This window comes from Equus caballus, chromosome 2 (genome assembly GCF_041296265.1).
Source record: "Equus caballus isolate H_3958 breed thoroughbred chromosome 2, TB-T2T, whole genome shotgun sequence".
NCBI lineage: Eukaryota > Metazoa > Chordata > Mammalia > Perissodactyla > Equidae > Equus > Equus caballus.
The window spans coordinates 107,068,261-107,088,096 of NC_091685.1; the positions used below are offsets into that span (position 1 = coordinate 107,068,261).

General features: G+C 38.7%; 2 protein-coding genes across 7 annotated transcripts in view; both read right to left on the reverse strand.

Moving 5' to 3' along the window:
- Positions 1–11,891, reverse strand: part of SLC25A31 (solute carrier family 25 member 31) — a 34,698-nt gene extending 22,807 nt beyond the window's left edge. Inside the window, exon 1 of the mRNA XM_001502848.5 lies at positions 11,429–11,891. Coding sequence (XP_001502898.1) covers positions 11,429–11,672 — 244 coding nt within the window. The 5' untranslated portion in view covers positions 11,673–11,891. The remainder of the gene's footprint in view (positions 1–11,428) is intronic.
- Positions 11,892–14,552: 2,661 nt separating this feature from the next.
- INTU (inturned planar cell polarity protein) overlaps positions 14,553–19,836 on the reverse strand; it is a 72,021-nt gene continuing 66,737 nt past the window's right edge. For all 6 annotated transcript variants that reach the window (XM_001501769.5, XM_070259411.1, XM_023636585.2 and 3 more), the window contains one exon: positions 14,553–18,072. In XM_001501769.5, the coding sequence (XP_001501819.3) occupies positions 17,961–18,072 (112 nt within the window). In that variant the 3' untranslated portion in view covers positions 14,553–17,960. The remainder of the gene's footprint in view (positions 18,073–19,836) is intronic.

Sequence of the window (19,836 nt, forward strand, 5' to 3'; positions counted from 1 at the left end):
GACGTAAAGATCCTTGACGTAAAAACCTTTTATTTGATATCTACTGCATAGCAGACCTGCTGGGGATAGCACTAGGAACAAAGTTCTTAGTCTTATGGAGCTTAAATTTTGAGGGAGAGAGGCCAGGGAGAAAGACAATGAACAAATAAATATGTCAAGTGGCCATAAGAACTATATAAATATGTCAGGTGGTCATAAGAACAAAAATAGTATATGGAGACGGAGAATGATGAAAGGCTACTTAGAGGTGGTCAAGGAAAACTTCTAGCTAGTAGATATTAGAGCATAATTGAGCATTTATTTGAATAGTTAGAAGACAATATTTTCAGGTATCTTGCTAATCACGATGCTTTTATACCATCATTTGCTATTATGTCAAGGTACCCTTAGGGTGAGGTTCATTCTTAAGAACAGTGTACATGAATCTATATTTCACATAATCTTCTTGATAATTTCACATATTCATAGCCTTGTCTCTATAAATCCATTAAATTGAGCAAACATAAACTATAATATGGTTATTATGGGCATTATGTGTGTAATGAAAGTTTAAACAGTATTCAATAGAAGTACATATAAAAGGCGGAAGGTTACAAAACCAACTAAAGACTAGAGTAAACCTTTAAGAATAGCATCAGACAGGATAAATCTAGAAGCTTTTATAAGCCAAGGAAAGCTTATAAAAAGTATTAGATACCCGAATAGATGTTTAAAGCTATGTTCAGGGCAAGAATAAAGAGCTCTATTCCTAGGGTGGAAAGAAAGCAGAGATGAGATAAGATAGTGAGAGAGCACCTAGTTGTGCTTTCTGAGTTCATGTCTCTCAGGCTCATTGCATGTTGCCTAAAGAAAGGAAAAGTTCTAAGTAAAATTAGAGCAAACATGAAAAATAAGTGAAACTTCAGAACAGTTGAGATGGGGACGTGTCTTGACTTTCAAAAAAGAGACAGAAGGTAAATTCCAGATAATAACAATCTCAGAATTTGATTGCCAAGTAAAGTTCCAGAATGATCTAGCATGGTGATTCTAAACCTTACCTGAATTAAGGCCTCTATATAAATATTTTACAATGCTTCCTTTATTATATAGAAATAGAATTCAACGACAATCACCTCTTCAACAATTGAAAAAAAATCAATATGGGGCTGGCCCTGTGGCCGAGTGGTTAAGTTTGCTCACTCCGCTTCAGTGGCCCAGGGTTTCACTGGTTAGAATCCTGGACACCGACATGGCACCGCTCATCAAGCCATGCTGAAGAAGCATCCCACATGCCGCAACTAGAAGGACCCAAAACTAAAAATATACAACTATGCACCAGGGGGCTTTGGGAGAAAAAGGAAAAATAAAATCTTTAAAAAAAAAATCAATATAATGCCCTCACTGCTATATAGAAAGAGAAAATAAAAGAATTTATAATAAAATATGTATTTTAATTAGTAAACTGGTAAGGCATGACCACACCATAGATATAATAGTCAGATGCTTGCTTCTACTTATAATGAACCAGTTATACATAAGATACACATTGACATTTTGAAAAAGGGCTTAATAAATACATTTCTACATATATATGTATAACCATCATGAATTCAAGTTACAAATGCAGGTGATGTATGTGGTGACTAAATACCACAAGCAGAGTCACTGACATGAGTTTTTACAATGATGAACAACTCTCAGTAAAACTCTGAACAAAGCAAAGTACAACCTTCCCTCCGCTTATATGGCAGCTGCATTAATGGAAACAAGTGTGTGCTAGAACTATGCTCCAGACAGTTGGTATTTATAAGTAAATCAGAGTTAGGATCTAGGCTTAGATAATCATAAAAAGATTTTATTGCTACATGAAAGTCCAGTGGGAGATCTGAGTCATTCAGGCTGCAGGATAAGTCTTCGTTATGTAGGACTGGCCACGTATAGCAAGCAGGATGTTTACCATCCCTGGCTTTTGCCTTTTATATCTTTGCAATTAAGGATTACACCCCTCTCTGTGCTAAACAAACAATTCCCCACAAGTTTCCAAAAATGCCCCTAGATGGCAATGTTATCCCTGTTGTGAATTACTCTTAGCATAGGATATACCATGGTGTATTCTTAGGCCTTGTATATAAGAATAGAAAGCATCTTAAAGTTCTGCTTATGATCTTCTCATCTTGGAACATAAAGAAAGCAGGGAGTAGAATACTGTTCAGAAAGATCTCAATTTACAAGAGCCATACTGAATATGTTTAGGTTTAAATATTACAAAAAAAAAAATTTAAAATATAAAAAAAATTAGGGGCTGGCTCTGTGGCCAAGTGGTTAAGTTCACACGCTCTGCTTTGGCAACCCAGGGTTTCACTGGTTTGGCTCATGGGTGCGGACATGGCACCGCTCATCAGGCCACGTTGAGGCGGCGTCCCACATGCCACAACTAGAAGGATCCACCACTAAAATATACAACTATGTACCGGAGGGATTTGGGGAGAAAAAGCAGAAAAAAAAAAAAGAAGATTGGCAACAGTTTAGCTCAGGTGCCAATCTTAAAAAAAAAGAAAAGAAAAAGAAAATAGCACTGGTCAGCAAAATCTGACCAAAATATCTAACTTTACCTGACTAAATATGTAAAGCAGATTAGCTAGTAATAAAGAGGCCCCTACTTCTCTGAAGAGGTCTTAGAATATAAGCCAAGGAGAGACAGTTTCCTACTTCTCCTGTAAAAACCTTGGGGGAAATGGGAAAGTTGCTCTGAGAAAATAAATGCAAGTGAGGAGACGTAAACCACTCACTGTGAAAGATGTGAGTCAGCTCCCAGATGGGCACTCTAACTTCACAGTTTAGACCATGCCTTAAGAGTCTATCCCTCAACCCTAAGTAGCCCACCCAAAAGGTCAAGAAGAGTGGTAACCACATCCCTAGGGACAGAATGCTTGTTATGGGAGAGTAACCTGCCCTAGACTTAGAAGTGGAAGAAAGGACTGCACTGGAGTGGAAGCCACTTCACTCCTTCTCCAGAATACACAATAAACAGATCTATTTCCTTTTTAAAGTTTGTATAGAGTTTTCAATTGAATCCAACTAATGGGTAGGTTATAGAAAATTTCTGAGAAATTTATCCTCTTATCCACTTACCTAACTTATGAGCCATTCTGCAACAGGAGGGTATTTAATGTTTTATAAAGCACTTTCATAATTTATTCCTTGAAATCATTTAAATATTAATGGAAAAAATTCCACAATCAACAAAAACATCAAAATTATAAATAAAGAGAGGGCCTGATGCAAAAAGAAAAGCTGGTAATACTGATCCTGCCTGTAGTTAAAATTTTCATATTTTGCTCATCTTGGATTTTTCACATTAATTTTGATTTTTAAAAATACTGCATTAAACTATTATTTGCATTTATTGAGTTTTTTGGAGCCCCCCCTCAAATTTGTGCAGAGGTGAGTGCCTCTTTAGTTGCAGCCTTGGTCTTCAGCAGTTCTCAAGAATTAAACAGAGGTTGGTGTCAAGATGAGGTGTAGGGAGATTCTGAACTCACCTCCTCCCATGATCAAAAACAAGCTACAACTATTCTTGGAACAATTACCCCTGAGAGACAACTGAAAACTGGATAAAAAAGAACCCCTGCAACAAGGGACAGTCCTGACTGAGGTGGAAGAAGCAGAAATTCCTTCTGGAGAGGAAAAATCCACCTTTATAAGCCACGGAGCTTCACAGCCACCCAGGAGCAACCCTAGGGTACACATCCTTCCCTGGAGGAGCAGGGTACCTGAATGGGGGAACATTACTGCAATAAGCATCCTTCAGACTCAGCACAACTGAGACGAGTCTCATAATATCTGGCTTTGCTGGCTATTAACTACAACCGGGAATATCCCCAGAAAAGCTACCGTACATAAGCGGAAAAAAGTCAGCTCTTAAAGGGCCCCTGCAGAAATTCACAAATTTCAGAAAGCAACCTAAAATCACCAGAAAGAAAGGTACACAGTCCTTTGGTGAAAAGAGACTCACTTGACAGGTTCTGGGTGCATCTCGGTGAGACGTGAGACCTCTCCAGGGACTAAGACATTGGTAGCAGCCATTATTTTGACTTAATACAGGCATGCTGACACAGATGCTGGCAGATGCCATTGGAGTTCTTCCCCTGGCCTGTAAGCCCAGTCTGCCCCATCCACTAGAGCACCTGATTTAATCCACCTCAGCCAGGGCAGGCAGCCTGCCCTAGGGACTGGCCCCACACAACAGCCAGGCCTCAGGCAACTTCTGGGCCTGCATAATCTGAGTGGGGAACCTCTGCAGGCAGGTGAGTGGGTCTGCCTCTGGGGTGCAGGCCATGCGTGACAAGTGATGGAGTGGGTCGGGTGTTGGTGGAGCGTCTGGGTAGGCTCCAGGGGGCCAGGACATGTGCATGGGCCAGGAAAGTGGTGATGGTGTGTGTGGACTTGTGGGCTGTGGGGCTTATCAGCAACAGAAAACGTGTGCTTCAAAAACAGCCACATAGGGGATTGGCCCCACCTTCCAAAGCCTGAAACAATTGGGTGCTCCCCACTCAGCTCCAATCCTGAGAGAGCTGATAACAGCATTGCAGGCCAGAGGCCTACAGCAATTGTAAGCCCTGAGCCTAGCAACCAGCCAGGCTGGAGGTCTACTCACTTAAGAGAAAAACTGCAATAGTAATGTGCTCTTAGACCTCGCAGCCAACTGTGCTGGGGTTCCCCAAACCCAATAAAGTGACTGAAGGGTCCATAGCAGCCACAGACAGCAGAGAATTACAGTCAGCCAGTCAGGGGGACAGCCTAGACTCCCTGAGCACCTGAAGCAAGAGCAACCCTGTCACAACAGAAGGACACAAGTAGCCCACACAAGGGTCACTCCTGGAATATTTAGAACTGGTGACAAGAGGGAACACACTGCTGGGCCTCAAAAGGCATCTCTTACATAAGGCCACTTCTCCAAGATCAGGAGACATAGCTGACCTACCTAATACATAGATATAAGCAAAGAGAAAGAGGCAAAATGAGGAGGCAAAGGAGTATGTTCCAAACAAGGGAAGAGGACAAAACCCCAGAAAAAGAACTAAATGAAGCAGAAATAAACAATCTACCTGAGAGTTCAAACAAAAAGTCATAAGGATGCTCAATGATCTTGGGTGAAGAATGGATGAACTCAGTGAGAATGTCAACAAAGAATGGGAAAATATGAAAAAGAACCTATCAGAAATGAAGAATACAATACTGGAAATGAAAAATTCAGAAGAGGGACTCAACAGCAAAGTAGATGATACAGAAGAACGCATTAGCAAGCTGGACAAAAAACTAGAGGAAATCACCTAAGTTGAACAGATAAAAGAAAAAAGAAAAAGAATGAGAACAGTCTAAGGGCACTCTGGGACAACATCAAGCACACTAACATTCGCACTATAGGTGTCTCAGAAGGAGAAGAGAAAGACAAAGGGGCAGAGAATCTATTTGAAGAAATGATAGCTGAAAAACTTTCCTAACCAAAGGAAGGAAACAAACATTCAAGTACAGGAAGCACAGAGAAAACCAAACAAGATAAACCCAAAGAGGCCTACACCAACACACACTTCAATTAAAATGTCCAAAATTAAAGATAAAGAGAGAATCCTAAAAGCTGCAAGAGAAAGGCAACAAGTGACATACAAAGGAAACCCCATAAGGCTATCAGCTGACTTGTCAGCTGAAACCTTACAGGCTAGAAGGGAGTGGCACAAAATTTTTAAAGTGCTGAAAGGAAAAAATCTACAGCCAAGAATACTCTGCTCTGGAAGGTTATCATTCAGAATAGGAGGAAACATAAAGTGTTTCCCAGACAAGCAAAAATTAAAGGAGTTTATCACCAAAAAACCAGTTTTACAGGAAATGCCAAGGGACTTATTTAAGTAGGAAAGAGAAGAGGATAAATAAGAAAATTATCTAAAAAAAAAGGCAATAAAATCACTGGTAAAGGCAAAATACAGTAAAGGTAGCAAATCAACCACCAATGAAGATAATATGGAAGTCAAAAGACAAAGGTACTAAAATTACCTATTTCAATGATAAGAAGGTAATGGATACACACACACAAAATAAGGAGTTAATACGACACCAAAAACATAAAATGTGGGAGGAGGGGTGTAAAAGAGGAGAGCTTTTAGAAAGAGGTCAAACTAAAGAGACTGTCAACTCAGTATGACGGCTATATATATATAGATTATTATATATGAACCTCATGGCAGTCACAAATCAGAAACTTACAATAAACACACAGATAATTAAGACAAAGGAACGCAAACATAATACTAAAGAAAGCCATTAAACCATAAGGGAAGAGAGCAAGAGAAGATGAAAGTACTAAAACACCCAGAAAAAAAGTAAGAAAATGGCAATATGTACACATTTATCAATAGCTACTTTAAATGTCAATGAACTAAATGCTCCAATCAAAAGGCAGAGGGTGGCCAATTGGATGAAAAAACAAGACCCATATATATGCTGCATACAAGAGACACACTTCAGATCTAAAGACACTCACAAACTGAAAGTGAAGGGATGGAAAAAGATACTCCATGCAAATGGCAAAGAAAAGAAAGGTGGGGTAGCAACATTTCTATCAGATAAAATAGACTTTAAAACAAAAACTGTAACAAGAGACAAAGAAGGGCACTACATGATAAACGGAACAATCCAACAAGAGGATATAACACTTGTAAATATCTATGCATCCAACATATGAGCACCTAAATATATAAAGCAATTATTAACAGACATAAAAGGAAAAATACACAGTAACACAATAATAGTAGGAAACTTTATTTGAGGAAGATTAGCCCTGAGCTAACATCTGCTGCTAATCCTCCTCTTTTTTTTTTTTTTGCTAAGGAAGACTGTCCCTGAGCTAACATCCATGCCCATCTTCCTCTACTTTATATGTGGGATGCCTGCCACAGCATGGCTTGCCAAGTGGTGCCATGTCTGCACCGGGATCCAAACTGGCGAACTCTGGGCCGCCCAAGCAGAACATGCAAACTTAACAGCTGCACCACTGTGCTGGACCCAGTAGGGGACTTTAACACTCTACTTACACCAATGGATAGATCATCCAAACAGACCAATAAGGAAACATCGGCCTTAAATGGAAACACTAGACCAGATGGACTTAGTAGATATATATTAGATATAAATAGAACATTCCATCCCAAAACCGCAGAATACACATTCTTGTCAAATGTACATGGAACATTCTCCAGGATTGATCATATATTAGGCCACAAAACAAGTCTCAAAAAAATTAAGAAGATCGAAATAATACCAACCATCTTTTCTGACCACAAAGGTATGAAACTAGAAATCAACTACAGGAAGAAAATCAGAAAAGCCACAAAAATGTGGAGATTAGACAAAATGCTAATGAACAACGATTGGGTCAATAAAGAAATCAAAGGAGAAATCAAAAAATTCCTGTAGACAAATGAAAATGAAAACACGACAAGCCAAAATCTTTGGGATACAGTAAAAGCAGTTCTAAGAGGTAAGTTTATAGCAATTCAGGCCTACCCCAACAAGAAAAATCCCAAATAAACAATCTAACAGTGCACCTAACAGAACTGGAAAAAGAAGAACAAACAAAGCCCCAAATCAGCAGAAGGAAGGAAATAACAAAAACCAGAGCAGAAATAAACAAAATAGAGACTAAAAAAAAAAAAAAGAAAAAATCAATGAAACCAACAGCTGGTTCTTTGAAAAGATAAACAAAATTGACAAACCTTTAGCTAGACTCACCAAGAAAAAAAGAGACAAGGCTCAAATAAATAGAATCAGAAATGAAAGAGGAGAAATTACAATGGACACCTCAGAAATACAAAAGATTATAAGAGAATGCTATGAAAAGCTATACGCCAACAAATTGGATAATCTAGAAAAAACAGATAAATTCTTAGAATCATACAAGCTTCCAAAACTGAATGAAGAAGTAGTACAGAATTTGAATAGACCAATCACCAGTAAGGAGATCGAAACAGTAACCAAAAACCTCCTAAAAAATAAAAGTTCAGGACCAGATGGCTTTCCTGGTGAGTTCTACCAAACACTGAAAGAAGACTTAATACCTGTCCTTCTCAAACTCTTGCAAAAAACTGATGAGGAGGAGAAGCTTCCTGACTCATTCTATGAAGCCAACATTACCCTGATACCAAAACCTGACAAAGCCATCACAAAAAAAGAAAATTACAGGCCAATATCACTGATGAACATGAATGCGAAAATCCTCAACAAAACACTAGTAAATGGAACACAACAATACATGAAAAAGATGATACACCATGATCAAGTGAGATTTATTCCAGGGATGCAGGGATGGTTCAACATCCATAAATCAATGTCATACAGTGTATTAACAAAATCAAGAATAAAAATTACATGATCATCTCACTAGATGCAGAGAAAGCATTTGACAAGATACAGCATCCATTTATGGTAAAAACTCTGAATAAAATGGGTGTAGAGGAAAGTGCCTTGACATAATCAAGGCCATATATGACAAACCCACAGCTAATATCATTTTCAATGCAGGAAAACAAGAAAGCTATCCCTCTAAGAACAGGAACTAGACAAGGATGTCCACTTTCACCACTCTTATTTAAGAGTATTGGAAGTCTTAGCCACAGCAATCAGGAAAGAAAAAGAAATAAAAGTGATCCAAATTGGAAAGGAAGAAGTGAAACTGTCACTACTTGCAGATGACATGATTTTATATTTAGAGACCCTAAAGAATCCAACAAAAAACTTTTAGAAATGATAAATGAATACAGTCAAGTTGCAGGATACAAAATCAACATACAAATATCGGTTGGGTTTTTATACACTAACAACAAAGTAGCAGAAAGAGAAATTAAGAATATAATCCCATTTACAATTGCAACAAAAAGAATAAAATACCTAGGAATAAACTTAACCAAAGAGGTGAAAGATCTGTACACCAAAAATTGTGAAAGAAATTAAAGAAAACACAAAAAAACTGGGAAGATGTTCTGTGCTCTTGGATTGGAAGAATTAACATGGTTAAAATGTCCATACTTCCTAAAGCAATCTACAGATTCAATGCAATCCCTATCAAAGTTCCAACAACATTTTTCACAGAAGTGGAACAAGGAATTCTAAAATTTATATGGAACAACAGAAGACCCCAAATAGCCAAAGGAATCCTGAGAAAAAAGAACGAAGCTGGAGGGTACCACGCTCCCTGATTTCAAAATATACAACAAAACTATAGTAACCAAAACAGCATGGTACTGGCACAAAAACAGATACACAGATCAATGGAACAGAATCAAGAGCCCAGAAATAAATCCACACTTTTATGGACAGCTAATTTTCAACAAGGGAGCCAAGAACATACAATGGAGAAAGGAGTCTCTTCAATAAATGGTGTTGGGAAAACTGGACAGCCACATGCAAAAGAATGAAAGTAGATCATTATCTTACAAGATATACAAAAAATTAACTCAAAATGGATTAAAGACTTGAACATAAGACTTCAAATCACTAGACTTCTAGAAGAAAACATAGGCAGTACACTCTTCAACACTGGTCTTAGCAGCATATTTAAAAGTACCATGTCTGACTGGGCAAGGGAAACAATAGAAAAAAACAAAAAAAAATGGGACTACATCAAACTAAAAAGCTTCTGCACAGCAAAGGAAACTATAAACAAGACGAAAAGACAACCTAACAACTGGGAGAAGATATTTGCAATCCATATATCTGATAAGGGGTTAATACCCAAAATATATAAAGAATTCATACATCTCAACAAACAACAAAACTAACAACCCAATTAGAAAATGAGCAAAAGATCTGAACAGACATTTCTTCAAAGAAGATACACAGATGGCCAACAGGCACATGAAAGATGTTCAACATCATTAACTATCAGGGAAATGCAAATCAAAACTACAATGAGTGGGGCTGGCCAAGCCGAGTGGTTAAGTTCCCACACTCCACTTGGGTGGCCAAGGGTTTTGCAATTTTGGATCCTGGGCAGGGACATGGCACAACTTGTCAAGCCATGCTGAGGCGGCGTCCCACATAGCACAACCAGAAGGACCTACAACTAGAATATACAACTATGTACGGGGGGGGGGGGGGGGGCCTTCGGGGACAAGCAGCAGCAGAAAAATAAATAAAAAAAAATAAGATTGGCTACAGATGTTAGCTCAGGTCCCAATCTCAAAAAAATAAATAAAAATAAACTACAATGAGATATCACCTCACTCCCATCAGAATGGCTAAAATTAACAAGACAGGAAACAGTAAGTGTTGGAGAGGATGTGGAGAGAAGGGAACCCTCATACACCACTGGTGGGAGTGCAAACTGGTGCAGCCACTACAGAAAACATATGGAGAGTCCTCAAAAAATTAAGACTAGTCTACTATATGATCCAGCTATTCCACTGCTGGGTATTTTTCCATAGAACATGAAAACATGAATGCAGAAATATACATACACCCCTATGTTCACTGCAGCATTATTCACAACAGCCAAGACCTGGAAGCAACCTAGGTGCCCATGAAGGGACGAATGGATAAAGAACATGTGGTATATACACACAACGGAATACTACTCAGCCATAAGAAATGATGAAATCCGGCCATTTGTGACAAGATGGATGGACCTTGAGGGTATTATGCTAAGTGAACTAAGTCAGAGGGAGAAAGTCAAATACCATATGATCTCACTCATAAGTAGAAGATAAAAACCACATACAAACACATAGCAACGGAGATTGGATTGGTGGTTACCAGAGAGGAAGGCGGAGGGAAGAGGGTGAAAGAGGTGACTAGGCACATGTGCGTGGTGATGGACGGTAATTAGTCTTTGGGTGGTGAGCGTGATGTAATCTATACAGAAATCAAAATATACAACAATGCACACCTGAAATTTACATGCCGTTATAAACCAATGTCACCGCAAGGGAAAAAAATAATTAAACAGAACTTTTCAATGAATAAGTACCAGGGTACTGGGAGGCTCCAGTGTTTCCATATTTGGAATACTTCTCAAATGCATTATTTCAACAAATATTTACGCAACTTAAACCATCTGTTAACACCCAGCAAAGTGCCCAATGGCATCTCCCCCAATCCTGGGAAGTCAACCACTTTCCTTCTGAGCCAGACACAGGGGCACCAAGGTGTAAACCGTGCTGCGAAGGAGAAATTTAGAGAAAGAGAAGGTGGTGGTCTTCCCTGCACCAGGACCGGTCACATGTAGGCCTTCATGGCCCCGGGCAAGCACAACCTCTTCGATTGCTTACGAAATGGAATTCTCGAAAGTGAAGAAACAAACTCATCGCCGACAGACAGGGCTGTGGGGCCCGCAATCGCAGGCTCCCGGCCCACCCTCTTTGGGGGAAAGGCCGCCGGACGCCGGGCCGCCCGTACGCACCCTGCTCCTGGGGAATCCGCACCAGGCAGTCCACCATGCCTTTGTACCGCGCCTCGGGGCTGATCTGCTTGGACGACGCCTGCACCTGCAGCAGCAGCTTCACCCGCTCGATGGGCGCCACCGCCGTCTTGGACACGGCCGCCGCGACCCCGCCTGCCAGCAGGTCCTTCCCGAAGGACGTGGCGTCAAAGAGCCGCTTTTCTGCCTTCTTCTCCGGCTTCCTCCTCGGAGGTTCACGCTGCATGGTGGGATGACGGACGTAAAAATGAGCGGCAGCAGCTCAAAACGCGCGCGGGAAAGACGACCAAGGGAAGCTGAAAACCGCTTCAGTGCCGACCTGGCGGGAAAGCGGCGCTCAGGATGCCGGGAGACCACAGCGCCTGAGCCGAGGCCCCTGTGAGCTGCGCAGGCGTGTCCAACCGCCTCCCGCCACCTGGCGCCAGCCACGTGACTCCCGACACGTGGCTCTCCGGCGCGTGGTGCCGGCTTTCCTTGCTGGGTGGGGGTCGGGGGGTCGGGAGGCAGTGGGGTCTGAGCCGGGAAGATGCAGGAAGGGACCTGAGAGCTAGTTCTGTGTGAGGGTATTTAGCAACCAGAAATAAAATAGAGCAGGGGCTGGCCCTGTGGCCGAGTGGTTAAGTTCACACGCTCTGCTACTGGTGGCCCAGTGTTTCCTTGCTTTGAATCCTGGGCGCAGACATGGCACTGCTCATCAAATCACGCTGAGGCAGCGTCCCACATGCCACAACTAGAAGGACCCACAGCGAAGAATATACAACTATGTACTGGGGGGCTTTGGGAAAAGAAAAAAATAAAATCTTTAAAAAAAAGAAGAAATAGAGCAGTAAGCCAACAGTGTGGGATTAACTGAATTTAGTTTTAGCTCCCAGAGATCCCCTTTCATTTCGCCTTAGAAATGGCTTTGATTTCTGCTCCGTTAGTTTACCAGGGGTCCTTTGTCTTGTCACTTTCTCACTGTCTGGTTTTGCTGATTGCACCCCCATAGCATAATTCAACACGTTCCTCTTTCTCCTGTGTTTTATTTAAATTGGTAATTCTATCTAAAGCAGTGGTTCTGATCCAGACTGTAAATTCAAAGGAAACGGGGAGTGGTGTTTTGTTTTGTTTAACTAATGCTTGGGCTTAGGGAATTCTACTGTGCAAAGTTTAGGATCAATGACCTATTCTAGAACAGTGGTTCACAAACTTTTATTTTCTAAATGGACCCCTTTTCACTCTTAAAAATTATTTAAGACCTGTTTTTTGTTATATTTTACTGTTTCAGAAGTTGAAAGATAATTTAAATATATTCCTTTAAAATAATAACATGACAAATGACATTTTAAAGTAACTATTATTCAAAACAAAACAACAATGTATTGAGAATAGCCTTGTTTAATATTTTTGAAAATCTCTTTAATGTCTGGCTTTATAAAGACAGCTGGATTTACACGACTGCTTTTGCACTCTGTTGCAATATCACACACCATGTAGCACTGGAAAACTCCGCTATAGGCTAATGAGAGAATGAGACTGAAACAGGCAAATAATGTCTTAGTATTAAGGAAAGTTTGGACCTCACAGAGTCCCGGACAGGGTCTTGGTGATACCTGTGGCTCCCCCATACCACACTTTCAGAACTCATCTGGAGGCTTATCAGATTCAGGTTTGACTTCTTTGGGCAAGAATACTCAGTACATGTACATCTATCCTGCACATATTATCTGTCCCTATTTTCTTCCACCTCACCTTTTCAGTTCACATATCCTGGCGATCCCTCTTGTAGTAGTATATAATATATTCCTGATCCCATTTTTATAGCTTATTTGATGGTTTCTAATAAACGAGTCACCTAATAAAAAGTGACTTTTTTGAACTTTAAGTTCTAATTTTCTTCTTAATCAAGTGTTGTAACACTTTTAATACTACTTGTCACTAGTAAAAAAACAAATATTTAGACCAGAAGGATTCCAAAGCAGGTGTTAATATTTTGATTACCTCACATAAAACCAGTTGCCAAGTCCTACTGGTACCACGTTTGGTGCTACCTTCCTTTCCATAGCAGCTTATCTGACCCAACTGATTTTCCATCCTGAATCTCTCTCCATTGTACGTGCTGCTGCCAGATTAATATTTCTGAAGCGATGGCGTTAGTCATTATTCCTAGGCTTAAAAAGTTTTAAGTCTTATTGCATTGACTTCAGAATCCTTTGTGAAATCTATTGCAAATTCAAGAAATGATTGGCATTTTATCTGCAAAAATCTGAAAAATGAAAGGGTCAGTCTCCTTTAAGGAAATCTGAAGCATTAACAAGCACACAGGGAGAAATTTAAGGGGAGGATTACTTGAATCACACTGCAGGTAAGGCTGTCTTTTTAAGGTGCCAAGAGAGGGCAAAGGAACCATCTCTGGTCACAGGGAACATAGGTATCTCTGAAGACAGAAAAGCAAGTATTCTGTTGCTCCTCAAGCAATTTTCTCTTCCTTCCTTTCTTGCCTCCCTTCCTCTTCAACCCCTACATTTGACTTCACAGTTGACAATATAGCATATTCCTTTATGATATCCTCAAGGTTATTTTTGACATGCATTTACTGATAGAAGACAGCAAACGTGAAAGTACTTAGAAATGTAGCTTTTTACCTTATTAAGAGCTTTGAATCAGCTCTTTTCAATAACTGGGTGAAAAATCTTTATTTTAACTTGCTGCATTGCATTTTACTTACTTAGGGAACAAAAAAGTTCTACTGATTTACATGTTGATATTAAAAGTATGGAGTCTCAGGGCCTTTGTGCTGTTCACTCTGCTTTCCTTAGAAATCAGCCTGGTTCACCTCCTCACTTCAGCAACCGTTTCCCTCCCCACCCTCTCTCCCATGCTTCATATCCCCTTTTCTTGCTTTGATTTTTTTTTTTTTTCCCCTCTTAGCTTTTACCAACATATTTTACTTATTTGTCTTATTTGTGGTCTGCCTCTCTCACTGGGACATAAGCTCTGTGAGGGCAGGAATTTTTAGCTATTTGGTTCACTGCTGTATCCTGGCATCCAGAACAGTGCCTGGCAGAGTAGAAATTTAATAAATATTTGCTGGACAAGTGCAAGAAAAGGCAACACAACTGCAAACAAACTTCCAAACCATCTTTATTAAAAACTATCTATACAGTATAAAAATAGCTTCAACTATATAGAATATGGAAATAAAACTCTACAAAATTAAATTATTTTCACACAGTTTAGTGTACAGATTAAAGTTTTAGTAACATTTAATAATATATCTTAAAATACCCAAAGTATAAATCCTTGTTCTCAAAAGTGTTTAGTGCTGACTACTTTTTCTCAGCTTCTTTCTAACATTTGGTACAGAAGCAGGTATGATTTAGCTGACTCCTTGGTTTTCAACCAATGGATATTTGATAACAATAATAAATGGTGGTAGCAGTAGTAGCTGACACTTTTACAGCACATAACATGTGCCAGGCACTATTTAGAGGGAACTCACATAGACAACAAATAATTATTAAAGATATTATTTTTAAGAATGTTGAAAGCAGACAAACCTAGTAAATTGGTCTCATAGCTTTTCCTATTTGGATTAGAAACATAACAAAGCAGGCATGGCAAATTGACTGTCTTGCCAGTGAGAATCATCATCATGAGTCCCTTGGCACAAATAAGAAACTCTCCCTTGCTGAGTACACTTCTCTAACCTGACAAAACGAAACGAAAAAAAGAGAGAGCTAAAGAAAGGGGAGGGGGGAGTTTGAACCTAAAACATAATTTTGGGGGCTAAAAAATATATGATGGTGATAAGACAGTACTTGATATTTTTTAAAATCGTAGTTATAGAATTGTTTGCATTAACAGTCTTTGGTGAAAGGGAACATTTGCGGGATGCTAATAAAATCCACCTTAAGAATGTTTCTGGGGGCTGGCCCTGTGGCCGAGAGGTTAAGTTCATGGGCTCTGCTTCGGCAGCTCAGGGTTTCGCTGGTTCGAATCCTCGGCGCAGACATGGTACCGCTCATCAAGCCATGCTGAGGCAGCATCCTATATGCCACAACTAGGACCCACAACTAAAAAATATGCAACTACGTACCCGGGGGCTTTGGGGAGAAAAAGGAAAAAAAATAAAATCTTTAAAAAAAAAAAAGAAAGAATGTTTCTGTATTTGCTAAAGCATACCTCTGGGGTATCTGTACTCCTTTATTTAATAAAGTGGCAGATAGACACTTATTGTCCAATAATGAGACTCATCTACTTTCAGATGTGAATCTGAACATATTTGGAAAAACTGGCAGCTAAGTTTACTTACAATGCTTTACATCAATATCCATTCAGAGATGAAAACCAAGATAATGTTTGGTTTTATTTCTTAAGAATGCAGTGTCTTTGCAACATGGACATTATCGTGTACTCCACAATGTAGCAAATGAGTTTCCCCTTATGAAGATTAGTAGTCTGCTACAAAAATAACTTTCTATTTCAGTTATTGAGCAGTGGTCTCATGATTCTTTGACACGAGGAAAGCAGTTCAACAGACCAAAATTTCATTAAATGAAACAAAAAGTCCCCTATGATAAAACCCGTCTTAGTTCAGTCTGTTTGAAAATCTAAGTTGATCAATAGCTGCATTTATTAATAATTCTCAGTATTAAAAACAGCTCATGGTGTTTTGGGGGACATATCAAAAAATTTAAGACATTTAATAAATACTTTTAAACAAAGTGCCTTAATACCCTGTATATACAGTCACGCATCGCTTAACGACGGGGATATGTTTAGACAAAAATTCATCATTAGACGATTTTGTCATTATGCAAACATCATAGAGTGTACTTACACAAACCTAGATGGTGTAGCCTATTACGGACCTAGGCTATATGGTACTAATCTTATGGGACTACCATTGTATATGTAGTTCATCATTGACCAAAACATTGTTATGCAGCGCCTGACTGTATGTACATAAGCAGTCCTAAGACAGTAGTAAAGTATCTACCATTTGACCAATATTGTGATCTTAAGGGGAGGCTATTTCAAGCATTTTTTACATTTCAAGAACCAAGGTTTCTTGCCCTACTTTGAATGCCAAAATTAAGGCCCACAAGTCACTAATGGGACTAATACAGTGGTTTGCATCTTAAACCCCTGGGTGAAAATCTCTTAACCAGACGCTAGAGGGATAACAGTGTTTCTAAGACCAAATGTTTCAAATGGTGCACCCACTGTGTTTTGCAGCTGGTTCTGACTAAGCTGCAGGGCTCATGTTTGACGCAGGGGAAATGCAGAGACTGGCTTGAGATGTGCTGGCATAATTTGTCTTCCAAAGCTTAAGTCCTGAAGAAAGAACTCAGTACTGTAAAGTTTTAGGGGCATCTGAGACTTCAGGACAATGCATTGGTAAATGTCAATCAAATATGTGGTATTTGTTATGTTCTTCTTTCCTCTCAATCCACCAAATTCTTACAGCCAAAGAAAATTCTCATCCCATTAGTTTTCTTTCTCTACTAAAGTTCAAGTAAATTATTGCTCATTAAAGCATCCCTTTTTGGGAAAACCAATACATAATGATCTATATTTGTAAGGCAGAAATTAGTATTTAACAAAAGAAGTCACTATAGGATTTCTTTAGCCAACTTTTTCAGTGTCTTTCACATGATTAGGTTTTAAAAAAATTTACATACAACTTTCCTGAAATCCATGAACCGTATAAAATGTGTGTGTATACCTGAATAAATTTTAACAAAAAGAGAAACAATGAAAGTTTGTGGACAGTTTAAAAATATATCCTACTCAAAACAGAGCTGACCTGAAAGAGTAAAGGAAATCAAATAAATAAAACAATAAGTTTAATTTTCATTCCTCCGCTCTTCCCTTACAGTGAGGTATCTATTAAAATACTTAAACTAAAGAAAAGTGTTTGCTCTAATAAAGAAGCAGAACTTGGACATTACGAATGTAGGTACTGACCAACAGGCAAGAGGAAAAAAATCCTGCACATTTTACTTAAGAGGGACTTTAGAAACTTCAATGCAATCATCTCATTTGTAGAGAACACTGAGCTCAGAGAGGTACAAAGACTTGCTCATGGTCACAGCACTAATTAGTTACAGAACTTGGTCATGTCCTCCCCATTTCATGATTCTTTCACCAGATATCAATATTGGTTTTGAGAAAGATATACAATGAATTGAGCATTTAACCAAGATAAATATGTCCTATATTAATTTTATATAAAGCACTTCACATTATTTCAAACTAGTCAATAAATTAATGTTATATACCAAAATGGAAACAAGTTAACAATCCCTTCTTCATATTTTGATCAAGTATCTTTTCAAAAGTCTCACAATACTACATAGGATTTAGTGCATCAAATCCAACAGCATATCATCTCAATATTTAACAATATTACATTCAATACTGAACAGGGAAAAGAAGCTAAACTTTATCTCTCTGTGTATGGATGTCAGCAATTCTACCATTGCTCAATGCTCCAGGCACAGTGTTGCCGTACATCAAGAAAACACAACTACAAGGTTAATCCAAAGAACAATTTAAAAGCCATTTCGATGGCAATTTCTGTTACTGAGTCGTGAAAACAGACGTAAAGTTCTTGAAGTTTGGGATGAAGAAAGAGTCTCCTGTAGAGGAAAAGAACACACTCATTTCAGAAATTCAAAACACAAAAAACAAAGGGAAAGAACTCCAACCTTTCAATTTATTTTATTTTTTTTGTTTCTGAAAGAATCAGTGATAAATCAAAACCACTAATCTAGTAGGGGAAATCCAGCTAGGTTTATTTTTAAATAAATAATATATGCCTTAGGTCAATTATTTTAATTTTTCCAGAGTGTAAAAAGTCTATTTTATTAATATGTATTACCATATCCTTCAGTTTTTAAATATTAAATTTAGTCATTATTATTACAATAAAGCTAATGGTGTTACCATAATTTTAAGTACAATAGTTATTAAACATTGCCATTTACTTTCTAAAGGTTAATTACTATTAAAACATTAGATATATGATAGTTCTTTTTATAGATAGTATTGAGTTGGGATTAACATTGAAACTTTATTTGGTTTTCTTAAAGAGTTAAAATTTTAATCTATTTAATCAAAACTAATGTATATAAATCAAACTATTTAAATCAGGGGTAGTTCTGCCTGACTTCTTTAAATTTCTCTATTTGACATAGATCTGCATCATCATAATTCAACCCCTCTTGATTCTATTCCAATTGTTGTGAATGTAGTTAAGTCTCCACTGCACACCTGTGTGTGTCCCTAACTGTTCTTCTTATCTCTCTATTCTCTCTTGTGTCTACACCATTCCACCTGCTGCTCCTAGCTTAGTCTTCCAATAACACAGCCCTGATCTCACTACATGGAGTTAAGCCTATGCTGATGCTTTCAAGTTTGGCTGGTTACACATCAGAATCACAAGGGAGCTTACTAAAAACACAGAGTCCCACTCCTATAAATTCTGGTTCAGGAGGTCTGGGGTAGGGCGCAGGCATCTCTGATTTTAACAAGTGACTCAGCGATTCTAAATCCCATGGACTAGCACATGGGAACTACTGCTTTGGATGTCTGTAAAGCATCTGTCATACAGCCTAGTACTACATGTTAGGTGTCCAGTACACTAGTCTCATCTCTGTGCCCCTTCCGCCATCAGTTCTTTACCCCAACTCAAAGAACCGTCAGTGACTCAATATTTCCCTCAAAATTCAATTCCTTAGTCAGGAATCGACGGCTCTCCTTGGTGGTCCTGACTTAGCTTTCCAGCTTGATCTTTCACTTTATCTTTGTGTATGCCATTCCTTTACCATCCTGGCAAACCAGTCTACTCACTGCTATGCCTTATGATTTCCCTTGTGTGGGTCTTTGTTCGTCTCATCCTTTTCCTAGAATGTTCTATTCAAATTCAATTCATTTTCTAAAGCAGCTCAAATGGAATCTCTAAGCCTTTCTTTGTAATCCTAGTTTAGATTTTTCCCTCTTCCTCAGAATTCCCATAGCATTTGGTTGTATCAACTAATTTATTACGTATATATACATCTATCTTTCTATAAAGATATCTATATCCATAGAATATATATCCATAAATATATAGACATTTGAGCATATTTCATATTTATTCTGCTACATGTATGACCATTAGATGCAATGACTGTAATTTTATCTTTGTGTTTGCTATATCACCCACCCACTACCACATCTTGCCAAGCATATCTCCATTTACTAAATTGTTACCTATTTATCAAGTGACTACGTGCCAGGTGCTGTTACAGGCACCAGTGGTAGACAAGACAGATACGATTCCTGAGCTCATAAAGCTGACATTCTAGTGAGGGGCAGAAAGACCATAAACAAGAAAATAAACAATAAAGGGGTGATATAAC